Source organism: Crinia signifera, chromosome 6, assembly GCF_055691185.1.
Source record: "Crinia signifera chromosome 6, ASM5569118v1, whole genome shotgun sequence".
NCBI lineage: Eukaryota > Metazoa > Chordata > Amphibia > Anura > Myobatrachidae > Crinia > Crinia signifera.
In genome coordinates, this window is record NC_139222.1 from 293,458,846 (window position 1) to 293,483,958 (window position 25,113).

A 25,113-nucleotide genomic window follows, 5' to 3' on the forward strand; every position below is an offset into this window, starting at 1 on the left:
CGTGCAGCTAGTCTGGGCACAGATCTCCAAGGAGGGGATAATATCAGGTGTGCAGCTAGTCTGGGCACAGGACTCCAGGAGGGGGGATAATATCAGGCGTGCAGCTAGTCTGGGCACAGATCTCCAGGAGGGGATAATATCAGGTGTGCAGCCTGGGCCGGTGAGAAGCACCGGAGCGCCCCAGGCGAGTCGGGGTGGGGGCGCCCCGGTGCCATGGTGTGTGAGTGTGTGTGTGTGTGTGGGGGGGGGGGGGGGATAATATCAGGTGTGCAGCTAGTCTGGGCACAGATCTCCAGGAGGAGGGGGTGTAATAGCAGGTGTGCAGCTAGTCTGGGCACAGATCTCCAGGAGGAGGGGGGGGGTGTAATATCAGGTGTGCAGCTAGTCTGGGCACAGATCTCCAGGAGGAGGGGAGGGGTGTAATAGCAGGTGTGCAGCTAGTCTGGGCACAGATCTCCAGGAAAGGGGGGGGGGGGGGGTGTAATATCAGGTGTGCAGCTAGTCTGGGCACAGATCTCCAGGAGGAGGTGGGGTGTAATAGCAGGTGTGCAGCTAGTCTGGGCACAGATCTCCAGGAGGAGGGGGGGGTGTAATATCAGGTGTGCAGCTAGTCTGGGCACAGATCTCCAGGAGGAGGGGAGGGGTGTAATAGCAGGTGTGCAGCTAGTCTGGGCACAGATCTCCAGGAGGAGGTGGGGTGTAAGATCAGGTGTGCAGCTAGTCTGGGCACAGATCTCCAGGAGGAGGGGGGGGGGTGTAATATCAGGTGTGCAGCTAGTCTGGGCACAGATCTCCAGGAGGGGATAATATCAGGAGTGCAGCTAGTCTGGGCACAGATCTCCAGGAGGGGATAATATCAGGTGTGCAGCTAGTCTGGGCACAGATCTCCAGGAGGGGGATGTAATAGCAGGTGTGCAGCTAGTCTGGGCACAGATCTCCAGGAGGGGGATGTAATAGCAGGTGTGCAGCTAGTCTGGGCACAGATCTCCAGGAGGGGGGGTGTAATAGCCGGTGTGCAGCTAGTCTGGGCACAGGTCTCCATGAGGGGATAATATCAGGTGTGCAGCTAGTCTGGGCATAGATCTCCAGGAGGGGATAATATCAGGTGTGCAGCTAGTCTGGGCACAGGTCTCCATGAGGGGATAATATCAGGTGTGCAGCTAGTCTGGGCACAGGTCTCCATGAGGGGATAATATCAGGTGTGCAGCTAGTCTGGGCACAGGTCTCCATGAGGGGATAATATCAGGTGTGCAGCTAGTCTAGGCACAGATCTCCAGGAGGGGGGGTGTAATAGCCGGTGTGCAGCTAGTCTGGGCACAGATTTCCAAGAGGAGGGGGTGTAATAGCAGGTGTGCAGCTAGTCTGGGCACAGATCTCCAGGAGGAGGGGGGGGGGGTGTAATATCAGGTGTGCAGCTAGTCTGGGCACAGATCTCCGGGAGGGGATAATATCAGGTGTGCAGCTAGTCTGGGCACAGATCTCCAGGAGGGGGGGAGGGGTGTAATAGCAGGTGTGCAGCTAGTCTGGGCACAGATCTCCAGGAGGGGATAATATCAGGTGTGCAGCTAGTCTGGGCACAGATCTCCAGGAGGGGGATGTAATAGCAGGTGTGCAGCTAGTCTGGGCACAGATCTCCAGGAGGGGGATGTAATAGCAGGTGTGCAGCTAGTCTGGGCACAGATCTCCAGGAGGGGGGGTGTAATAGCCGGTGTGCAGCTAGTCTGGGCACAGGTCTCCATGAGGGGATAATATCAGGTGTGCAGCTAGTCTGGGCATAGATCTCCAGGAGGGGATAATATCAGGTGTGCAGCTAGTCTGGGCACAGGTCTCCATGAGGGGATAATATCAGGTGTGCAGCTAGTCTGGGCACAGGTCTCCATGAGGGGATAATATCAGGTGTGCAGCTAGTCTGGGCACAGGTCTCCATGAGGGGATAATATCAGGTGTGCAGCTAGTCTAGGCACAGATCTCCAGGAGGGGGGGTGTAATAGCCGGTGTGCAGCTAGTCTGGGCACAGATTTCCAAGAGGAGGGGGTGTAATAGCAGGTGTGCAGCTAGTCTGGGCACAGATCTCCAGGAGGAGGGGGGGGGGGTGTAATATCAGGTGTGCAGCTAGTCTGGGCACAGATCTCCGGGAGGGGATAATATCAGGTGTGCAGCTAGTCTGGGCACAGATCTCCAGGAGGGGGGGAGGGGTGTAATAGCAGGTGTGCAGCTAGTCTGGGCACAGATCTCTAGGAGGGGGGTGTAATAGCAGGTGTGCAGCTTGTCTGGGCACAGATCTCCAGGAGGGGGGGTGAAATAGCAGGTGTGCAGCTAGTCTGGGCACAGATCTCCAGGAGGGGGGGGGGGTGTAATAGCCGGTGTGCAGCTAGTCTGGGCACAGATTTCCAGGAGGAGGGGGTGTAATAGCAGGTGTGCAGCTAGTCTGGGCACAGATCTCCAGGAGGAGGGGGGTGTAATAGCAGGTGTGCAGCTTGTCTGGGCACAGATTTCCAGGAGGAGAGGGGTGTAATAGCAGGTGTGCAGCTAGTCTGGGCACAGATCTCCAGGAGGAGGGGGTGTAATAGCAGGTGTGCAGCTAGTCTGGGCACAGATCTCCCGGAGGGGGGTGTAATAGCAGGTGTGCAGCTAGTCTGGGCACAGATCTCCAGGAAGGGGGGGGGTGTAATATCAGGTGTGAAGCTAGTCTGGGCACAGATCTCCAGGAGGAGGGGGGGGGGGTGTAATAGCAGGTGTGCAGCTAGTCTGGGCACAGATCTCTGGAGGGGGGTGTAATAGCAGGTGTGCAGCTAGTCTGGGCACAGATCTCCAGGAGGAGGGGAGGGGTGTAATAGCAGGTGTGCAGCTAGTCTGGGCACAGATCTCCAGTAGGAGAGGGGGGGGGGGTGTAATATCAGGTGTGCAGCTAGTCTGCGCACAGATCTCCAGGAGGAGGGGGGGTGTAATAGCAGGTGTGCAGCTAGTCTGGGATCAGATCTCCAGGAGGAGGGGGGGGTGTAATATCAGGTGTGCAGCTAGTCTGGGCACAGATCTCCAGGAGAGGATAATATCAGGCGTGCAGCTAGTATGGGCAGAGATCTCCAGGAGGGGGGATAATATCAGGTTTGCAGCTAGTCTGGGCACAGATCTCCAGGAGGAGGGGAGGGGTGTAATAGCAGGTGTGCAGCTAGTCTGGGCACAGATCTCCAGGAGGGGGGTGTAATAGCCGGTGTGCAGCTAGTCTGGGCACAGATTTCCAGGAGGAGGGGGTGTAATAGCAGGTGTGCAGCTAGTCTGGGCACAGATCTCCAGGAGGAGGGTGGTGTAATAGCAGGTGTGCAGCTAGTCTGGGCACAGATCTCCCGGAGGGGGTGTAATAGCAGGTGTGCAGCTAGTCTGGGCACAGATCTCCAGGAAGGGGGGGGGGTGTGTGTAATATCAGGTGTGCAGCTAGTCTGGGCACAGATCTCCAGGAGGAGGGGGGGGGGTGTGTAATAGCAGGTGTGCAGCTAGTCTGGGCACAGATCTCCTGGAGGGGGTGTAATAGCAGGTGTGCAGCTAGTCTGGGCACAGATCTCCAGGAAGGGGGGGGGGGGGTGTAATATCAGGTGTGCAGCTAGTCTGGGCACAGATCTCCAGGAGGAGGGGGGGGGGTGTAATATCAGGTGTGCAGCTAGTCTGGGCACAGATCTCCAGGAGGAGGAGAGGGGTGTAATAGCAGGTGTGCAGCTAGTCTGGGCACAGATCTCCAGGAGGAGGGGGGGGGTGTAATATCAGGTGCGCAGCTAGTCTGGGCACAGATCTCCAGGAGGAGGGGGGGTGTAATAGCAGGTGTGCAGCTAGTCTGGGCACAGATCTCCGGGAGGGGATAATAACAGGTGTGCAGCTAGTCTGGGCACAGATCTCCAGGAGGAGGGGAGGGGTGTAATAGCAGGTGTGCAGCTAGTCTGGGCACAGATCTCCAGGAGGAGGGGAGGGGTGTAATAGCAGGTGTGCAGCTAGTCTGGGCACAGATCTCCAGGAGGAGGGGGGGTGGTGTAGTATCAGGTGTGCAGCTAGTCTGGGCACAGATCTCCAGGAGGGGGGTGTAATAGCAGGTGTGCAGCTAGTCTGGGCACAGATCTCCAGGAGGGGGGGTGTAATAGCAGGTGTGCAGCTAGTCTGGGCACAGATCTCCAGGAGGGGGGGTGTAATAGCCGGTGTGCAGCTAGTCTGGGCACAGATTTACAGGAGGAGGGGGTGTAATAGCAGGTGTGCAGCTAGTCCGGGCACAGATCTCCAGGAGGAGGGGGGGTGTAATATCAGGTGTGCAGCTAGTCTGGGCACAGATCTCCAGGAGGGGGGGTGTAATAGCAGGTGTGCAGCTAGTCTGGGCACAGATCTCCAGGAGGGGGGGTGTAATAGCCGGTGTGCAGCTAGTCTGGGCACAGATTTTCAGGAGGAGGGGGTGTAATAGCAGGTGTGCAGCTATTCTGGGCACAGATCTCCAGGAGGAGGGGGGGGGGGGTAATAGCAGGTGTGCAGCTAGTCTGGGCACAGATCTCCAGGAGGGGATAAAATCAGGTGTACAGCTAGTCTGGGCACAGATCTCCAGGAGGAGGGGAGGGGTGTAATAGCAGGTGTGCAGCTAGTCTGGGCACAGATCTCCAGGAGGGGGGGTGTAATAGCAGGTGTGCAGCTAGTCTGGGCACAGATATCCAGGAGGGGGGGTGTAAAAGCCGGTGTGCAGCTAGTCTGGGCTCAGATTTCCAGGAGGAGGGGGTGTAATAGCAGGTGTGCAGCTATTCTGGGCACAGATCTCCAGGAGGAGGGGGGGGGGGGGGTGTAATAGCAGGTGTGCAGCTAGTCTGGGCACAGATCTCCAGGAGGAGGGGGGGGGGAGGTGTAATATCAGGTGTGCAGCTAGTCTGGGCACAGATCTCCAGGAGGAGGAGAGGGGTGTAATAGCAGGTGTGCAGCTAGTCTGGGCACAGATCTCCAGGAGGAGGGGGGGGGGGTGTAATATCAGGTGCGCAGCTAGTCTGGGCACAGATCTCCAGGAGGAGGGGGGGTGTAATAGCAGGTGTGCAGCTAGTCTGGGCACAGATCTCCGGGAGGGGATAATATCAGGTGTGCAGCTAGTCTGGGCACAGATCTCCAGGAGGAGGGGAGGGGTGTAATAGCAGGTGTGCAGCTAGTCTGGGCACAGATCTCCAGGAGGAGGGGGGGTGGTGTAGTATCAGGTGTGCAGCTAGTCTGGGCACAGATCTCCAGGAGGGGGGTGTAATAGCAGGTGTGCAGCTAGTCTGGGCACAGATCTCCAGGAGGGGGGGTGTAATAGCAGGTGTGCAGCTAGTCTGGGCACAGATCTCCAGGAGGGGGGGTGTAATAGCCGGTGTGCAGCTAGTCTGGGCACAGATTTACAGGAGGAGGGGGTGTAATAGCAGGTGTGCAGCTAGTCCGGGCACAGATCTCCAGGAGGAGGGGGGGTGTAATATCAGGTGTGCAGCTAGTCTGGGCACAGATCTCCAGGAGGGGGGGTGTAATAGCAGGTGTGCAGCTAGTCTGGGCACAGATCTCCAGGAGGGGGGGTGTAATAGCCGGTGTGCAGCTAGTCTGGGCACAGATTTTCAGGAGGAGGGGGTGTAATAGCAGGTGTGCAGCTATTCTGGGCACAGATCTCCAGGAGGAGGGGGGGGGGGGGTAATAGCAGGTGTGCAGCTAGTCTGGGCACAGATCTCCAGGAGGGGATAAAATCAGGTGTACAGCTAGTCTGGGCACAGATCTCCAGGAGGAGGGGAGGGGTGTAATAGCAGGTGTGCAGCTAGTCTGGGCACAGATCTCCAGGAGGGGGGGTGTAATAGCAGGTGTGCAGCTAGTCTGGGCACAGATATCCAGGAGGGGGGGTGTAAAAGCCGGTGTGCAGCTAGTCTGGGCTCAGATTTCCAGGAGGAGGGGGTGTAATAGCAGGTGTGCAGCTATTCTGGGCACAGATCTCCAGGAGGAGGGGGGGGGGGGTGTAATAGCAGGTGTGCAGCTAGTCTGGGCACAGATCTCCGGGAGGGGATAATATCAGGTGTGCAGCTAGTCTGGGCACAGATCTCCAGGAGGAGGGGTGTAAAAGCCGGTGTGCAGCTAGTCTGGGCACAGATTTCCAGGAGGAGGGGGTGTAATAGCAGGTGTGCAGCTATTCTGGGCACAGATCTCCAGGAGGAGGGGGGGGGGTGTAATAGCAGGTGTGCAGCTAGTCTGGGCACAGATCTCCGGGAGGGGATAATATCAGGTGTGCAGCTAGTCTGGGCACAGATCTCCAGGAGGAGGGGAGGGGTGTAATAGCAGGTGTGCAGCTAGTCTGGGCACAGATCTCCAGGAGGGGGGGTGTAATAGCAGGTGTGCAGCTAGTCTGGGCACAGATCTCCAGGAGGGGGGGTGTAATAGCCGGTGTGCAGCTAGTCTGGGCACAGATTTCCAGGAGGAGGGGGTGTAATAGCAGGTGTGCAGCTAGTCTGGGCACAGATCTCCAGGAGGGGGGGGGGGGGGTGTAATATCAGGTGTGCAGCTAGTCTGGGCATAGATCTCCAGGAGGGGGGGTGTAATAGCAGGTGTGCAGCTAGTCTGGGCATAGATCTCCAGGAGGGGGGGTGTAATAGCCGGTGTGCAGCTAGTCTGGGCACAGATTTCCAGGAGGAGGGGGTGTAATAGCAGGTGTGCAGCTATTCTGGGCACAGATCTCCAGGAAGGGGGGGGGGGGGGTGTTAGATCTTGTGTGCAGCTAGTCTGGGCCCTATTCTCAATGAAGACATTCAGGGGGATCTGACTGTTCATCAGTATATACTGTATATATTATTTCATCTATGTTGACTGTCACCATTTTGGTTGACCTTATAATTGTCTATATATTGTGTTCCTTATGTCTATGTCTTACGTTGGTTGGAACATTTTATCCATTCTCACTTTTTTGGAGTATTATATTTGTCTACGTTTTATTGTGTAAATAATATAAAATCTGACTGAGCGTCCTGGAGCAGATTCTGGGAGCAGGATACAGTCAGATGATGATCAGAGACATATACTCGTAGGGGATTCCTGCATGGAGGTGCCAGGCGGTACTGTAATTACCTTCATTTATACATTACACTATATTCCAGATATATGCTCACATGATAGCGCAGGGTTAAATGGTTACCGCTACTAATTACCACACCAGGTTTAAAGTCTATCTACTAGTGGCATCAGGTAAGTAGGCTAGCACTGGCAGGTAAGTAGGCGCTGCTAGCACTGGCAGGTAAGTAGGCGCTGCTAGCACTGGCAGGTAAGTAGGCGCTGCTAGCACTAGCAGGTAAGTAGGCGCTGTTAGCACTGGCAGGTAACTAGGCGCTGTTAGCACTGGCAGGTAAGTAGGCGCTGTTAGCACTGGCAGGTAAGGAGGCGCTGCTAGCACTGGCAGGTAAGTAGGCGCTGTTAGCACTGGCAGGTAAGTAGGCGCTGTTAGCACTGGCAGGTAAGTAGGCTAGCACTGGCAGGTAAGTAGGCGCTGCTAGCACTGGCAGGTAAGTAGGCGCTGCTAGCACTGGCAGGTAAGTAGGCGCTGCTAGCACTGGCAGGTAAGTAGGCGATGCTAGCACTGGCAGGTAAGTAGGCGCTGCTAGCACTGGCAGGTAAGTAGGCGCTGCTAGCACTGGCAGGTAAGTAGGCGCTGCTAGCACTGGCAGGTAAGTAGGCGCTGCTAGCACTGGCAGGTAAGTAGGCGATGCTAGCACTGGCAGGTAAGTAGGCGCTGCTAGCACTGGCAGGTAAGTAGGCGCTGCTAGCACTGACAGGTAAGTAGGCGCTGCTAGCACTGCAAGGTATGTAGTACAACGATGTAACGCCGCTATAGGGCACTGATATAACTATATATAACACACAGTACAGCGATGTAACACGGCTATAAGACACCGTATATAACTATATATAACACACAGTACAGCGATGTAACGCTGCTATAGGACACCGTATATAACTATATATAACATACAGTACAGCGATGTAACGCCGCTATAGGACACTGTATATAACTATATATAACATACAGTACAGCGTCGTAACGCAGCTATAGGACACCGTATATAACTATATATAACACACAGTACAGCGATGTAACACCGCTATAGGACGCTGTATATAACTGTATATAACACATAGTACAGCGATGTAACACCGCTATAGGACACCGTATATAACTATATATAACACAGTACAGCGATGTAACACCGCTATAGGACGCTGTATTTAACTATATATAACACACAGTACAGCGATGTAACGCCGCTATAGGACACCGTATATAACTATATATAACACACAGTACAGCGATGTAACACCGCTATAGGACGCTGTATTTAACTATATATAACACACAGAACAGCGATGTAACGCCGCTATAGGACACATATATAATTATATATAACACACATTACAGCGATGTAACACCGCTATAGGACACTGTATATAACTATATATAACACACAGTACAGCGATGTAACGCCGCTATAGGACACCGTATATAACTATATATAACACACAGTACAGCGACGTAACGCCGCTATAGGACGCTGTATTTAACTATATATAACACACAGTACAGCGATGTAACACGGCTATAAGACACCGTATATAACTATATATAACACACAGTACAGCGATGTAACGCTGCTATAGGACACCGTATATAACTATATATATCACACAGTACAGCGATGTAACGCCGCTATAGGACACTGTATATAACTATATATAACATACAGTACAGCGTCGTAACGCAGCTATAGGACACCGTATATAACTATATATAACACACAGTACAGCGATGTAACACCGCTATAGGACGCTGTATATAACTGTATATAACAAACAGTACAGCGATGTAACACCGCTATAGGACACCGTATATAACTATATATAACACAGTACAGCGATGTAACACCGCTATAGGACGCTGTATTTAACTATATATAACACACAGTACAGCGATGTAACGCCGCTATAGGACACCGTATATAACTATATAAAACACACAGTACAGCGATGTAACACCGCTATAGGACGCTGTATTTAACTATATATAACACACAGAACAGCGATGTAACGCCGCTATAGGACACCGTATATAACTATATATAACACACAGTACAGCGATGTAACACCGCTATAGGACACTGTATATAACTATATATAACACACAGTACAGCGATGTAACGCCGCTATAGGACACCGTATATAACTATATATAACACACAGTACAGCAATGTAACGCCGCTATAGGACACGTGTATATAACTATATATAACACACAGTACAGCGATGTAACGCCGCTATAGGACACCGTATATAACTATATATAACATACAGTACAGCGATGTAATGCCGCTATAGGACACCGTAAATAACAATATATGACACACAGTACAGCGATGTAACGCCGCTATAGGACACGTATATAAGGCACTGTATATAACTATATATAACACACAGTACAGCGATGTAACGCCTCTATATAACACTGTATATAACTATATATAACACACAGTACAGCGATGTAACGCCGCTATAGGACACTGTATATAACTATATATAACACACAGTACAGCGATGTAACGCCGCTATAGGACACCGTATATAACTATTTAAAACACACAGTACAGCGATGTAACGCCGCTATAGGACACCGTATATAACTATATAAAACACACAGTACAGCGATGTAACACCGCTATAGGACACTGTATATAACTATATAAAACACACAGTACAGCGATGTAACGCCACTATAGGACACTGTATATAACTATATATAACACACAGTACATCGATGTAACGCAGCTATAGGACACTGTATATAACTATATATAACACACAGTACAGCGACGTAACGCAGCTATAGGACACCATATATAACTATATATAACACACAGTACAGCGATGTAACGCCGCTATAGGACACCATATATAACTATATATAACACACAATACAGCGACGTAACGCCGCTATAGGACACATATATAACTATATATAACACACATTACAGCGATGTAACGCAGCTATAGGACACCGTATATAACTATATATAACACACAGTACAGAGAAGTAACGCAGCTATAGGGCACCGTATATAACTATATATAACACACAGTACAGCGATGTAACGCAGCTATAGGACACTGTATATAACTATATATAACACACAGTACAGCGATGTAACGCCGCTATAGAACACGTATATAAGGCACTGTATATAACTATATATAACACACAGTACAGCGATGTAACGCCGCTATAGGACACTGTATATAACTATATATAACACACAGTACAGCGATGTAACGCAGCTATAGGACACGTGTATATAACTATATATAACATACAGTACAGCGATGTAACGCCGCTATAGGACACGTGTATATAACTATATATAACACACAGTACAGCGATGTAACACCGCTATAGGACACCGTATATAACTATATATAACATACAGTACAGCGATGTAACGCCGCTATATAACACTGTATATAACTATATATAACATACAGTACAGCGATGTAACGCCGCTATAGGACACCGTATATAACTATATAAAACACACAGTACAGCGATGTAACGTCGCTATAGGACACTGTATATAACTATATAAAACACACAGTACAGCGATGTAACGCCGCTATAGGACACCGTATATAACTATATATAACACACAGTACAGCGATGTAACGCAGCTATAGGACACCGTATATAACTATATATAACACACAGTACAGCGATGTAACGCCGCTATAGGACACCGTATATAACTATATATAACATACAGTACAGCGATGTAACGCCACTATAGGACACCGTATATAACTATATATAACACACAGTACAGCGATGTAACGCAGCTATAGGACACCGTATATAACTATATATAACACACAGTACAGCGATGTAACGCCGCTATATAACACTGTATATAACTATATATAACACACAGTACAGCAGTATATAGTGATACATACACCACCGGAGAGATAGCTTTGTACATACCTACCACGGTGAGTAACATGTTATCCAGTAGGAGGGCGATAATAACGACCAGCAGGATGAGTTTCCGGGACTGTCGTCGCTCCCGCAGCCACCGCACAAAGCTGAACTCGGTCAGAGACATGGTGAGGAGCCGCTACCTGCGGGAGAGGAGAGGAGTCAGTAACTGCTGCCTGTCATTCCGTGCATCAGTGTCTGCCTGCCAGCATTAACCCCCACGCTGCCTGTCATCCCGTGCATCAGTGTCTGCCTGCCAGCATTAACCCCCACGCTGCCTGTCATCCCGTGCATCAGTGTCTCCCTGTCGGCATTAACCCCCGCGCTGCCTGTCATCCCGTGCATCAGTGTCTGCCTGCCAGCATTAACCCCCGCGCTGCCTGTCATCCCGTGCACCAGTGTCTGCCTGCCGGCATTAACCCCCACGCTGCCTGTCATCCTGTGCATCAGTGTCTGCCTGCCAGCATTAACCCCCGCGCTGCCTGTCATCCCCTGCATCAGTGTCTCCCTGTCGGCATTAACCCCCGCGCTGCCTGTCATCCCGTGCATCAGTGTCTGCCTGCCAGCATTAACCCCCGCGCTGCCTGTCATCCCGTGCACCAGTGTCTGCCTGCCGGCATTAACCCCCACGCTGCCTGTCATCCTGTGCATCAGTGTCTGCCTGCCAGCATTAACCCCCGCGCTGCCTGTCATCCCGTGCATCAGTGTCTGCCTGCCGGCATTAACCCCCGCGCTGCCTGTCATCCTGTGCATCAGTGTCTGCCTGCCAGCATTAACCCCCGCGCTGCCTGTCATACCGTGCATCAGTGTCTGCCTGTCAGCATTAACCCCCGCGCTGCCTGTCATACCGTGCATCAGTGTCTGCCTGTCGGCATTAACCCCCGCGCTGCCTGTCATCCCGTGCATCAGTGTCTCCCTGCCGGCATTAACCCCCACGCTGCCTGTCATCCCGTGCATCAGTGTCTGCCAGCCAGCATTAACCCCCGCGCTGCCTGTCATCCCGTGTATCAGTGTCTGCCTGCCGGCATTAACCCCCGCGCTGCCTGTCATACTGTGCATCAGTGTCTGCCTGCCGGCATTAACCCCCGTGCTGCCTGTCATACCGTGTATCAGTGTCTGCCTGCCGGCATTAACCCCCGCGCTGCCTGTCATACCGTGTATCAGTGTCTGCCTGCCGGCATTAACCCCCGCGCTGCCTGTCATACCGTGTATCAGTGTCTGCCTGCCAGCATTAACCCCCGCACTGCCTGTCATACTGTGCATCAGTGTCTGCCTGCCGGCATTAACCCCCACGCTGCCTGTCATCCCGTGCATCAGTGTCTGCCTGCCGGCATTAACCCCCGTGCTGCCTGTCATACCGTGTATCAGTGTCTGCCTGCCAGCATTAACCCCCACTCTGCCTGTCATCCTGAGCATCAGTGTCTGCCTGCCAGCATTAACCCCCGCGCTGCTTGTCATCCCGTGCATCAGTGTCTGCCTGCCAGCATTAACCCCCGTGCTGCCTGTCATACCGTGTATCAGTGTCTGCCTGCCAGCATTAACCCCCACTCTGCCTGTCATCCCGTGCATCAGTGTCTGCCTGCCAGCATTAACCCCCGCGCTGCTTGTCATCCCGTGCATCAGTGTCTGCCTGCCAGCATTAACCCCCGTGCTGCCTGTCATACCGTGTATCAGTGTCTGCCTGCCAGCATTAACCCCCGCACTGCCTGTCATACTGTGCATCAGTGTCTGCCTGCCAGCATTAACCCCCGCGCTGCCTGTCATCCTGTGCATCAGTGTCTCCGTGCCGGCATTAACCCCCGCGCTGCCTGTCATCCCATGTATCAGTGTCTGCCTGCCAGCATTAACCCCCGCGCTGCCTGTCATACCATGTATCAGTGTCTGCCTGCCGGCATTAACCCCTGCGCTGCCTGTCATCCCGTGCATCAGTGTCTGCCTGCCGGCATTAACCCCCACGCTGCCTGTCATACCACGTATCAGTGTCTGCCTGCCGGCATTAACCCCCGCGCTGCCTGTCATCCTGTGTATCAGTGTCTGCCTGTCAGCATTAACCCCCGCGCTGCCTGTCATACCGTGTATCAGTGTCTGCCTGCCGGCATTAACCCCCGCGCTGCCTGTCATCCCGTGCATCAGTTTCTGCCTGCCGGCATTAACCCCCACGCTGCCTGTCATACCATGTATCAGTGTCTGCCTGCCGGCATTAACCCCCGCGCTGCCTGTCATACCGTGTATCAGTGTCTGCCTGCCGGCATTAACCCCCGCGCTGCCTGTCATACCGTGTATCAGTGTCTGCCTGCCGGCATTAACCCCCGCGCTGCCTGTCATACCATGTATCAGTGTCTGCCTGTCGGCATTAACCCCCGAGCTGCCTGTCATACCGTGCATCAGTGTCTGCCTGCCGGCATTAACCCCTGCACTGCCTGTCATCCTGTGTATCAGTGTCTGCCTGCCGGCATTAACCCCCACGCTGCCTGTCATCCTGTGCATCAGTGTCTGCCTGCCGGCATTAACCCCCGCGCTGCCTGTCATCCCGTGTATCAGTGTCTGCCTGCCGGCATTAACCCCCGCGCTGCCTGTCATACTGTGCATCAGTGTCTGCCTGCCGGCATTAACCCCCGCGCTGCCTGTCATACCGTGTATCAGTGTCTGCCTGCCGGCATTAACCCCCGCGCTGCCTGTCATCCTGTGCATCAGTGTCTGCCTGCCGGCATTAACCCCCGCGCTGCCTGTCATACCGTGTATCAGTGTCTGCCTGCCGGCATTAACCCCCGTGCTGCCTGTAATCCCGTGTATCAGTGTCTGCCTGCCAACATTAACCCCCGCGCTGCCTGTCATACTGTGCATCAGTGTCTGCCTGCCAGCATTAACCCCCGCGCTGCCTGTCATCCCGTGCATCAGTTTCTGCCTGCCGGCATTAACCCCCGCGCTGCCTGTAATCCCGTGTATCAGTGTCTGCCTGCCGGCATTAACCCCCGCGCTGCCTGTCATCCTGTGCATCAGTGTCTGCCTGCCAGCATTAACCCCCGCGCTGCCTGTCATACCGTGTATCAGTGTCTGCCTGCCGGCATTAACCCCCGCGCTGCCTGTCATCCCGCGCATCAGTGTCTGCCTGCCAGCATTAACCCCCGCGCTGCCTGTCATACCGTGCATCAGTGTCTCCCTGCCAGCATTAACCCCTGCGCTGCCTGTCATCCCGTGCATCAGTGTCTGCCTGCCGGCATTAACCCCTGCGCTGCCTGTCATCCTGTGCATCAGTGTCTGCCTGCCGGCATTAACCCCCGCGCTGCCTGTCATACCGTGCATCAGTGTCTGCCTGCCGGCATTAACCCCCGTGCTGCCTGTCATACTGTGCATCAGTGTCTGCCTGCCGGCATTAACCCCCGCGCTGCCTGTCATACCACGTATCAGTGTCTGCCTGCCGGCATTAACCCCCGCGCTGCCTGTCATACCGTGCATCAGTGTCTGCCTGCCGGCATTAACCCCCGCGCTGCCTGTCATCCCATGTATCAGTGTCTGCCTGCCGGCATTAACCCCCGATCTGCCTGTCATACCGCGTATCAGTGTCTGCCTACCGGCATTAACCCCCGTACTGCCTGTCATACTGTGCATCAGTGTCTGCCTGCCGGCATTAACCCCCGCACTGCCTGTCATACCGTGCATCAGTGTCTGCCTGCCGGCATTAACCCCCGCGCTGCCTGTCATACCGTGCATCAGTGTCTGCCTGCCGGCATTAACCCCCGCGCTGCCTGTCATCCTGTGTATCAGTGTCTGCCTGCCGGCATTAACCCCCGCGCTGCCTGTCATCCCGTGCATCAGTGTCTGCCTGCCAGCATTAACCCCCGCGCTGCTGTCATCCCGTGCATCAGTGTCTGCCTGCCAGCATTAACCCCCGCGCTGCCTGTCATACCGTGCATCAGTGTCTGCCTGCCAGCATTAACCCCCGCGCTGCTGTCATCCCGTGCATCAGTGTCTGCCTGCCGGCATTAACCCCCGCGCTGCCTGTCATACCGTGCATCAGTGTCTGCCTGTCAGCATTAACCCCCGCGCTGCCTGTCATACCGTGCATCAGTGTCTGCCTGCCGGCATTAACCCCCGCGCTGCCTGTCATACCGCGCATCAGTGTCTGCCTGCCGGCATTAACCCCCACGCTGCCTGTCATCCCGTGCATCAGTGTCTGCCTGCCAGCATTAACCCCCGTGCTGCCTGTCATACTGTGCATCAGTGTCTGCCTGCCAGCATTAACCCCCGCGCTGCCTGTCATCCCATGTATCAGTGTCTGCCTGCCAGCATTAACCCCCGCGCTGCCTGTCATCCCGTGTATCAGTGTCTGCCTGCCGGCATTAACCCCCACGCTGCCTGTCATCCCGCTTATCAGTGTCTGCCTGCCGGCATTAACCCCTGCGCTGCCTGTCATCCCGCTTATCAGTGTCTGCCTGCCAGCATTAACCCCCGCGCTGCCTGTCATCCCGCTTATCAGTGTCTGCCTGCCGGCATTAACCCCTGCGCTGCCTGTCATCCCGCTTATCAGTGTCTGCCTGCCGGCATTAACCCCCGCGCTGCCTGTAATCCCGTGTATCAGTGTCTGCCTGCCGGCATTAACCCCCGCGCTGCCTGTCATACCGTGCATCAGTGTCTGCCTGCCGGCATTAACCCCTGCGCTGCCTGTCATACTGTGCATCAGTGTCTGCCTGCCGGCATTAACCCCCGCGCTGCCTGTCATCCCGTGTATCAGTGTCTGCCTGCCGGCATTAACCCCCGCTCTGCCTGTCATCCCGTGCATCAGTGTCTGCCTTCCAGCATTAACCCCTGCACTGCCTGTCATACCGCGTATCAGTGTCTGCCTGCCAGCATTAACCCCCGCTCTGCCTGTCATCCCGTGTATCAGTGTCTGCCTGCCGGCATTAACCCCCGCTCTGCCTGTCATCCCGTGCATCAGTGTCTCCCTGCCGGCATTAACCCCTGCGCTGCCTGTCATACCACGTATCAGTGTCTGCCTGCCGGCATTAACCCCCGCGCTGCCTGTCATCCCGTGCATCAGTGTCTCCCTGCCGGCATTAACCCCTGCGCTGCCTGTCATACCACGTATCAGTGTCTGCCTGCCGGCATTAACCCCCGCGCTGCCTGTCATACCGTGCATCAGTGTCTGCCTTCCAGCATTAACCCCCGCGCTGCCTGTCATACCGTGCATCAGTGTCTCCCTGCCGGCATTAACCCCTGCGCTGCCTGTCATACCACGTATCAGTGTCTGCCTGCCAGCATTAACCCCTGCGCTGCCTGTCATCCTGTGCATCAGTGTCTGCCTGCCGGCATTAACCCCCGCGCTGCCTGTCATCCCGTGCATCAGTGTCTGCCTGCCAGCATTAACCCCCGCGCTGCCTGTCATACCGTGTATCAGTGTCTGCCTGCCAGCATTAACCCCCGCGCTGCCTGTCATACCACGTATCAGTGTCTGCCTGCCGGCATTAACCCCCGCGCTGCCTGTCATACCACGTATCAGTGTCTGCCTGCCGGCATTAACCCCCGCGCTGCCTGTCATACCACGTATCAGTGTCTGCCTGCCGGCATTAACCCCCGCACTGCCTGTCATACTGTGCATCAGTGTCTGCCTGCCGGCATTAACCCCCGCGCTGCCTGTCATCCTGTGCATCAGTGTCTGCCTGTCAGCATTAACCCCCGCGCTGCCTGTCATACCGTGCATCAGTGTCTGCCTGTCAGCATTAACCCCCGCGCTGCCTGTCATACCGTGCATCAGTGTCTGCCTGTCGGCATTAACCCCCGCGCTGCCTGTCATCCTGTGTATCAGTGTCTCCCTGCCGGCATTAACCCCCGCGCTGCCTGTCATCCCATGTATCAGTGTCTGCCTGCCGGCATTAACCCCCGCGCTGCCTGTCATACCGTGTATCAGTGTCTGCCTGCCGGCATTAACCCCCGCGCTGCCTGTCATACCGTGTATCAGTGTCTGCCTGCCAGCATTAACCCCCGCGCTGCCTGTCATCCTGTGCATCAGTGTCTGCCTGCCGGCATTAACCCCCGCGCTGCCTGTCATCCTGTGCATCAGTGTCTCCCTGCCGGCATTAACCCCCGCGCTGCCTGTCATACTGTGCATCAGTGTCTGCCTGCCGGCATTAACCCCCGCGCTGCCTGTCATCCTGTGCATCAGTGTCTGCCTGCCGGCATTAACCCCCGCGCTGCCTGTCATACCGTGCATCAGTGTCTGCCTGCCGGCATTAACCCCCGCGCTGCCTGTCATACCGCGCATCAGTGTCTGCCTGCCGGCATTAACCCCCACGCTGCCTGTCATCCCGCGTATCAGTGTCTGTCTGCCGGCATTAACCCCCGCGCTGCCTGTCATACCGTGCATCAGTGTCTGCCTGCCGGCATTAACCCCTGCGCTGCCTGTCATACCGTGTATCAGTGTCTGCCTGCCGGCATTAACCCCCGCGCTGCCTGTCATACCGCGCATCAGTGTCTGCCTGCCGGCATTAACCCCCACGCTGCCTGTCATCCCGCGTATCAGTGTCTGCCTGCCGGCATAAACCCCTGCGCTGCCTGTCATACCGCGTATCAGTGTCTGCCTGCCGGCATTAACCCCCGCGCTACCTGTCATACTGCGTATCAGTGTCTGCCTGCCGGCATTAACCCCCGCGCTGCCTGTCATACCGTGTATCAGTGTCTGCCTGCCGGCATTAACCCCCGCGCTGCCTGTCATACCGCGTATCAGTGTCTGCCTGCCGGCATTAACCCCCGCGCTACCTGTCATACTGCGTATCAGTGTCTGCCTGCCGGCATTAACCCCCACGCTGCCTGTCATACCGTGTATCAGTGTCTGCCTGCCGGCATTAACCCCCGCGCTGCCTGTCATACCGTGTATCAGTGTCTGCCTGCCGGCATTAACCCCCGCGCTGCCTGTCATACCACGTATCAGTGTCTGCCTGCCGGCATTAACCCCCGCGCTGCCTTTCATACCATGTATCAGTGTCTGCCTGCCGGCATTAACCCCCGCGCTGCCTGTCATACTGTGCATCAGTGTCTGCCTGCCGGCATTAACCCCCGCACTGCCTGTCATACTGTGCATCAGTGTCTGCCTGCCGGCATTAACCCCCGCGCTGCCTGTCATACTGTGCATCAGTGTCTGCCTGCCGGCATTAACCCCCGCGCTGCCTGTTATACCGTGCATTAGTGTCTCTCTGCCGGTATTAACCCTTGCACTGCTGCTCTGTCCTCGTGTTACGGTGTATCAGTACCTCCCTGCCGGTATTAACCCCTGCACTGCTGCTCTGTCCTCGTGTTACCTTGTATCAGTACCTCCCTGCCGGTATTAACCCCTGCACTGCTAATCTGTCCCCGTGTTACCTTGTATCAGTACCTCCCTGCCGGTATTAACCCCTGCACTGCTGCTCTGTCCTCGTGTTACCTTGTATTAGTACTTCCCTGCCGGTATTAACCTCTGCACTGCTGCTCTGTCCCTGTGTTACCGTGTATCAATACCTCCCTGCCGGTATTAACCCCTGCACTGCTGCTTTGTCCACGTGTTACCGTGCATCAGTACCTCCCTGCCGGTATTAACCCCTGCACTGCTGCTCTGTCCCCGTGTTACCGTGTATCAGTACCTCCCTGCCGGTATTAACCCCTGCACTCAGGGCCGGCTCTACCATTAGGCAGCTTTAGGCAGCTGCCTAGGGCGCCGGGATCTGGGGGGGGCGCCACCAAGTCTGCAAATCAAAAAATCAAATCTGTCTATGAGAATCCTTGTTGTACTCAATGCAGGTGGCGACTGTGGAACTTCCAATACCTCACCTTTATACTTTTCCTTGAGACACACTTCCCTACATTACTGCCCCCTCCTCCTTGTACTCTGTTTGGGTGGCAAAGGGGAGGGTGCAGAGGGCGTCTGGGGGGCTGGGAGGACCACATGATTTTTTTTTTTGGTGGGGAGGGTGGGAGTAGGTTGAAGTTTTGCCTAGGGTGCTGAGAAGCCTTACACCGGCCCTGCCTGCACTGCCTGTCCCCGTGTTACCGTGTATCAGTACCTCCCTGCCGGTATTAACCCCTGCGCTGCTGCTCTGTCCCCGTGTTACCGTGTATCAGTACCTCCCTGCCGGTATTAACCCCTGCACTGCTGCTCTGTCCCCGTGTTACTGCATATCAGTACCTCCCTGCCGGTATTAACCCCTGCACTGCTAATCTGTCCCCGTGTTACCGTGTATCAGTACCTCCCTGCCGGTATTAACCCCTGCACTGCTAATCTGTCCCCGTGTTACCGCGTATCAGTGCCTCCCTGCCGTTATTAACCCCTGCACTGCTAATCTGTCCCCGTGTTACCGTGTATCAGTACCTCCCTGCCGGTATTAACCCCTGCACTGCTAATCTGTCCCCGTGTTACCGTGTATCAGTACCTCCCTGCCGGTATTAACCCCTGCACTGCTAATCTGTCCCCGTGTTACCTTGTATCAGTACCTCCCTGCCGGTATTAACCCCTGCACTGCTAATCTGTCCCCGTGTATCAGTACCTCCCTGCCGGTATTAACCCCTGCACTGCTAATCTGTCCCCGTGTTACCTTGTATCAGTACCTCCCTGCCGGTATTAACCCCTGCACTGCTGCTCTGTCCCCGTGTTACCTTGTATCAGTACCTCCCTGCCGGTATTAACCCCTGCACTGCTAATCTGTCCCCGTGTTACCGTGTATCAGCACCTCCCTGCCGGTATTAACCCCTGCACTGCTAATCTGTCCCCGTGTTACCGCGTATCAGTGCCTCCCTGCCGGTATTAACCCCTGCACTGCTGCTCTGTCCCCGTGTTACCGCGTATCAGTGCCTCCCTGCCGGTATTAACCCCTGCACTGCTGCTCTGTCCCCATGTTACCTTGTATCAGTACCTCCCTGCCGGTATTAACCCCTGCACTGCTGCTTTGTCCCCGTGTTACCGTGTATCAGTGCCTCCCTGCCGGTATTAACCCCTGCACTGCTGCTCTGTCCCCGAGTTACCGCGTATCAGTACCTCCCTGCCGGTATTAACCCCTGCACTGCTAATCTGTCCCCGTGTTACCGTGTATCAGTACCTCCCTGCCGGTATTAACCTCTGCACTGCTGCTCTGTCCTCGTGTTACCTTGTATCAGTACCTCCCTGCCGGTATTAACCCCTGCGCTGCTGCTCTGTCCCCATGTTACCTTGTATCAGTACCTCCCTGCCGGTATTAACCCCTGCACTGCTAATCTGTCCCCGTGTTACCGTGTATCAGTACCTCCCTGCCGGTATTAACCCCTGCACTGCTGCTCTGTCCCCATGTTACCTTGTATCAGTACCTCCCTGCCGGTATTAACCCCTGCACTGCTGACCTGTCCTTGTGTTACCGTGTATCAGTACCTCCCTGCCGGTATTAACCCCTGCGCTGCTGCTCTGTCCCCGTGTTACCGTGTATCAGTACCTCCCTGCCGGTATTAACCTCTGCACTGCTGCTTTGTCCCCGTGTTACCGTGCATCAGTACCTCCCTGCCGGTATTAACCCCTGCACTGCTGCTCTGTCCTCGTGTTACCTTGTATCAGTACCTCCCTGCCGGTATTAACCTCTGCACTGCTGCTCTGTCCCCATGTTACCTTGTATCAGTACCTCCCTGCCGGTATTAACCCCTGCACTGCTGCTCTGTCCTCGTGTTACCTTGTATCAGTACCTCCCTGCCGGTATTAACCCCTGCGCTGCTGCTCTGTCCCCATGTTACCGTGTATCAGTACCTCCCTGCCGGTATTAACCCCTACACTGCTGCTCTGTCCTCGTGTTACCTTGTATCAGTACCTCCCTGCCGGTATTAACCTCTGCACTGCTGCTCTGTCCTCGTGTTACCTTGTATCAGTACCTCCCTGCCGGTATTAACCCCTGCACTGCTGCTCTGTCCCCATGTTACCGTGTATCAGTACCTCCCTGCCGGTATTAACCCCTGCGCTGCTGCTCTGTCCCCGTGTTACCGTGTATCAGTACCTCCCTGCCGGTATTAACCCCTGCACTGCTAATCTGTCCCCGTGTTACCGTGTATCAGTACCTCCCTGCCGGTATTAACCTCTGCACTGCTGACCTGTCCCCGTGTTACCGTGTATCAGTACCTCCCTGCTGGTATTAACCCCTGCACTGCTGCTCTGTCCCCGTGTTACCGTGTATCAGTACCTCCCTGCCGGTATTAACCCCTGCACTGCTGCTCTGTCCCCGTGTTACCGTGTATCAGTACCTCCCTGCCGGTATTAACCCCTGCGCTGCTGCTCTGTCCCCATGTTACCGTGTATCAGTACCTCCCTGCCGGTATTAACCCCTGCGCTGCTGCTCTGTCCTCGTATTACCTTGTATCAGTACCTCCCTGCCGGTATTAACCCCTGCGCTGCTGCTCTGTCCCTGTGTTACTGTGTATCAGTACCTCCCTGCCGGTATTAACCCCTGCGCTGCTGCTCTGTCCCCGTGTTACCGTGTATCAGTACCTCCCTGCCGGTATTAACCCCTGCACTGCTGCTCTGTCCCCGTGTTACCTAGTATCAGTACCTCCCTGCCGGTATTAACCCCTGCGCTGCTGCTCTGTCCCCATGTTACCGTGTATCAGTACCTCCCTGCCGGTATTAACCCCTGCACTGCTGCTCTGTCCCCGTGTTACCGTGTATCAGTACCTCCCTGCCGGTATTAACCCCTGCACTCAGGGCCGGCTCTACCATTAGGCAGCTTTAGGCAGCTGCCTAGGGCGCCGGGATCTGGGGGGGGCGCCACCAAGTCTGCAAATCAAAAAATCAAATCTGTCTATGAGAATCCTTGTTGTACTCAATGCAGGTGGCGACTGTGGAACTTCCAATACCTCACCTTTATACTTTTCCTTGAGACACACTTCCCTACATTACTGCCCCCTCCTCCTTGTACTCTGTTTGGGTGGCAAAGGGGAGGGTGCAGAGGGCGTCTGGGGGGCTGGGAGGACCACATGATTTTTTTTTTTGGTGGGGAGGGTGGGAGTAGGTTGAAGTTTTGCCTAGGGTGCTGAGAAGCCTTACACCGGCCCTGCCTGCACTGCCTGTCCCCGTGTTACCGTGTATCAGTACCTCCCTGCCGGTATTAACCCCTGCACTGCTGCTCTGTCCCCATGTTACCGTGTATCAGTACCTCCCTGCCGGTATTAACCCCTGCACTGCTAATCTGTCCCCGTGTTACCGCGTATCAGTGCCTCCCTGCCGGTATTAACCCCTGCACTGCTGCTCTGTCCCCGTGTTACCGTGTATCAGTACCTCCCTGCCGGTATTTACCCCTGCACTGCTGCTCTGTCCTTGTGTTACCTTGTATCAGTACCTCCCTGCCGTTATTAACCCCTGCACTGCTGACCTGTCCCCGTGTTACCGTGTATCAGTACCTCCCTGCCGGTATTAACCCCTGCACTGCTGCTCTGTCCTTGTGTTACCTTGTATCAGTACCTCCCTGCCGGTATTAACCTCTGCACTGCTGCTCTGTCCCCGTGTTACCTTGTATCAGTACCTCCCTGCCGTTATTAACCCCTGCACTGCTAATCTGTCCCCGTGTTACCTTGTATCAGTACCTCCCTGCCGGTATTAACCCCTACACTGCTGCTCTGTCCCCGTGTTACCGTGTATCAGTACCTCCCTGCCGGTATTAACCCCTGCACTGCTGCTCTGTCCCCATGTTACCTTGTATCAGTACCTCCCTGCCGGTATTAACCCCTGCACTGCTGACCTGTCCTTGTGTTACCGTGTATCAGTACCTCCCTGCCGGTATTAACCCCTGCGCTGCTGCTCTGTCCCCGTGTTACCGTGTATCAGTACCTCCCTGCCGGTATTAACCTCTGCACTGCTGCTCTGTCCTTGTGTTACCTTGTATCAGTACCTCCCTGCCGTTATTAACCCCTGCACTGCTGACCTGTCCCCGTGTTACCGTGTATCAGTACCTCCCTGCCGGTATTAACCCCTGCGCTGCTGCTCTGTCCCCATGTTACCTTGTATCAGTACCTCCCTGCCGGTATTAACCCCTGCACTGCTAATCTGTCCCCGTGTTACCGTGTATCAGTACCTCCCTGCCGGTATTAACCCCTGCACTGCTGCTCTGTCCCCATGTTACCTTGTATCAGTACCTCCCTGCCGGTATTAACCCCTACACTGCTGCTCTGTCCCCGTGTTACCGTGTATCAGTACCTCCCTGCCGGTATTAACCCCTGCACTGCTGCTCTGTCCCCGTGTTACCGTGTATCAGTACCTCCCTGCCGGTATTAACCCCTGCGCTGCTGCTCTGTCCTTGTGTTACCTTGTATCAGTACCTCCCTGCCGGTATTAACCCCTGCACTGCTAATCTGTCCCCGTGTTACCGTGTATCAGTGCCTCCCTGCCGGTATTAACCCCTGCACTGCTGCTCTGTCCCAGTGTTACCGTGTATCAGTACCTCCCTGCCGGTATTAACCCCTGCACTGCTGCTCTGTCCCTGTGTTACCGTGTATCAGTGCCTCCCTGCCGGTATTAACCCCCGCACTGCTGCTCTGACCCCGTGTTACCGTGTATCAGTACCTCCCTGCCGGTATTAAACTCTGCACTGCTGCTCAGTCCCCGTGTTACCGTGTATCAGTACCTCCCTGCCAGTATTAACCCCTGCGCTGCTGCTCTGTCCCCGTGTTACCTTGTATCAGTACCTCCCTGCCGGTATTAACCCCTGCACTGCTGACCTGTCCGCGTGTTACCGTGTATCAGTGCCTCCCTGCCGGTATTAACCCCTGCACTGCTGCTCTGTCCCCGTGTTACCGTGTATCAGTACCTCCCTGCCGGTATTAACCCCTGCGCTGCTGCTCTGTCCCCGTGTTACCTTGTATCAGTACCTCCCTGCCGGTATTAACCCCTGCACTGCTGACCTGTCCGCGTGTTACCGTGTATCAGTGCCTCCCTGCCGGTATTAACCCCTGCACTGCTGCTCTGTCCCCGTGTTACCGTGTATCAGTACCTCCCTGCCGGTATTAACCCCTTGCACTGCTGCTCTGTCCCCGTGTTACCGTGTATCAGTACCTCCCTGCCGGTATTAACCCCTGCACTGCTGACCTGTCTACGTGTTACCGTGTATCAGTACCTCCCTGCCGGTATTAACCCCTGCACTGCTGATCTGTCCCTGTGTTACCGTGTATCAGTACCTCCTTGCGTGTATTAACCCCTGCACTGCTGCTCTATCCCCATGTTACCGTGTATCAGTACCTCCCTGCCGGTATTAACCCCTTGCACTGCTGACCTGTCTACGTGTTGCCGTGTATCAGTACCTCCCTGCCGGTATTAACCCCTTGCACTGCTGACCTGTCTACGTGTTACCGTGTATCAGTACCTCCCTGCCGGTATTAACCCCTGCACTGCTGATCTGTGACTGTGTTACCGTGTATCAGTACCTCCTTGCCGGTATTAACCCCTGCGCTGCTGCTCTGTCCCCGTGTTACCGTGTATCAGTACCTCCCTGCCGGTATTAACCCCTGCACTGCTGACCTGTCTACGTGTTACCGTGTATCAGTACCTCCCTGCCGGTATTAACCCCTGCACTGCTGCTCTGTCCCCGTGTTACCGTGTATCAGTACCTCCCTGCCGGTATTAACCCCTGCACTGCTGCTCTGTCCCCATGTTACCGTGTATCAGTACCTCCCTGCCAGTATTAACCCCTGCACTGCTGCTCTGTCCCCGTGTTACCGTGTATCAGTGCCTCCCTGCCGGTATTAACCCCTTGCACTGCTGCTCTGTCCCCGTGTTACCGTGTATCAGTACCTCCCTGCCGGTTTTAACCCCTGCACTGCTGCTCTGTCCCCATGTTACCGTGTATCAGTACCTCCCTGCCGGTATTAACCCCTTGCACTGCTGCTCTGTCCCCGTGTTACCGTGTATCAGTACCTCCCTGCCGGTATTAACCCCTGCACTGCTGCTCTGTCCCCGTGTTACCGTGTATCAGTACCTCCCTGCCGGTATTAACCCCTGCACTGCTGACCTGTCCGCGTGTTACCGTGTATCAGTGCCTCCCTGCCGGTATTAACCCCTGCACTGCTGCTCTGTCCCCGTGTTACCGTGTATCAGTACCTCCCTGCCGGTATTAACCCCTTGCACTGCTGCT

At 55.0% G+C, this 25,113-nt stretch overlaps 1 protein-coding gene across 1 annotated transcript in view; it reads right to left on the reverse strand.

Moving 5' to 3' along the window:
- Positions 1-25,113, reverse strand: part of LOC146009791 (synaptic vesicular amine transporter-like) — a 134,061-nt gene that overhangs the window by 94,693 nt on the left and 14,255 nt on the right. Inside the window, exon 2 of the mRNA XM_083150251.1 lies at positions 11,027-11,163. Coding sequence (XP_083006377.1) covers positions 11,027-11,147 — 121 coding nt within the window. The 5' untranslated portion in view covers positions 11,148-11,163. The remainder of the gene's footprint in view (positions 1-11,026; positions 11,164-25,113) is intronic.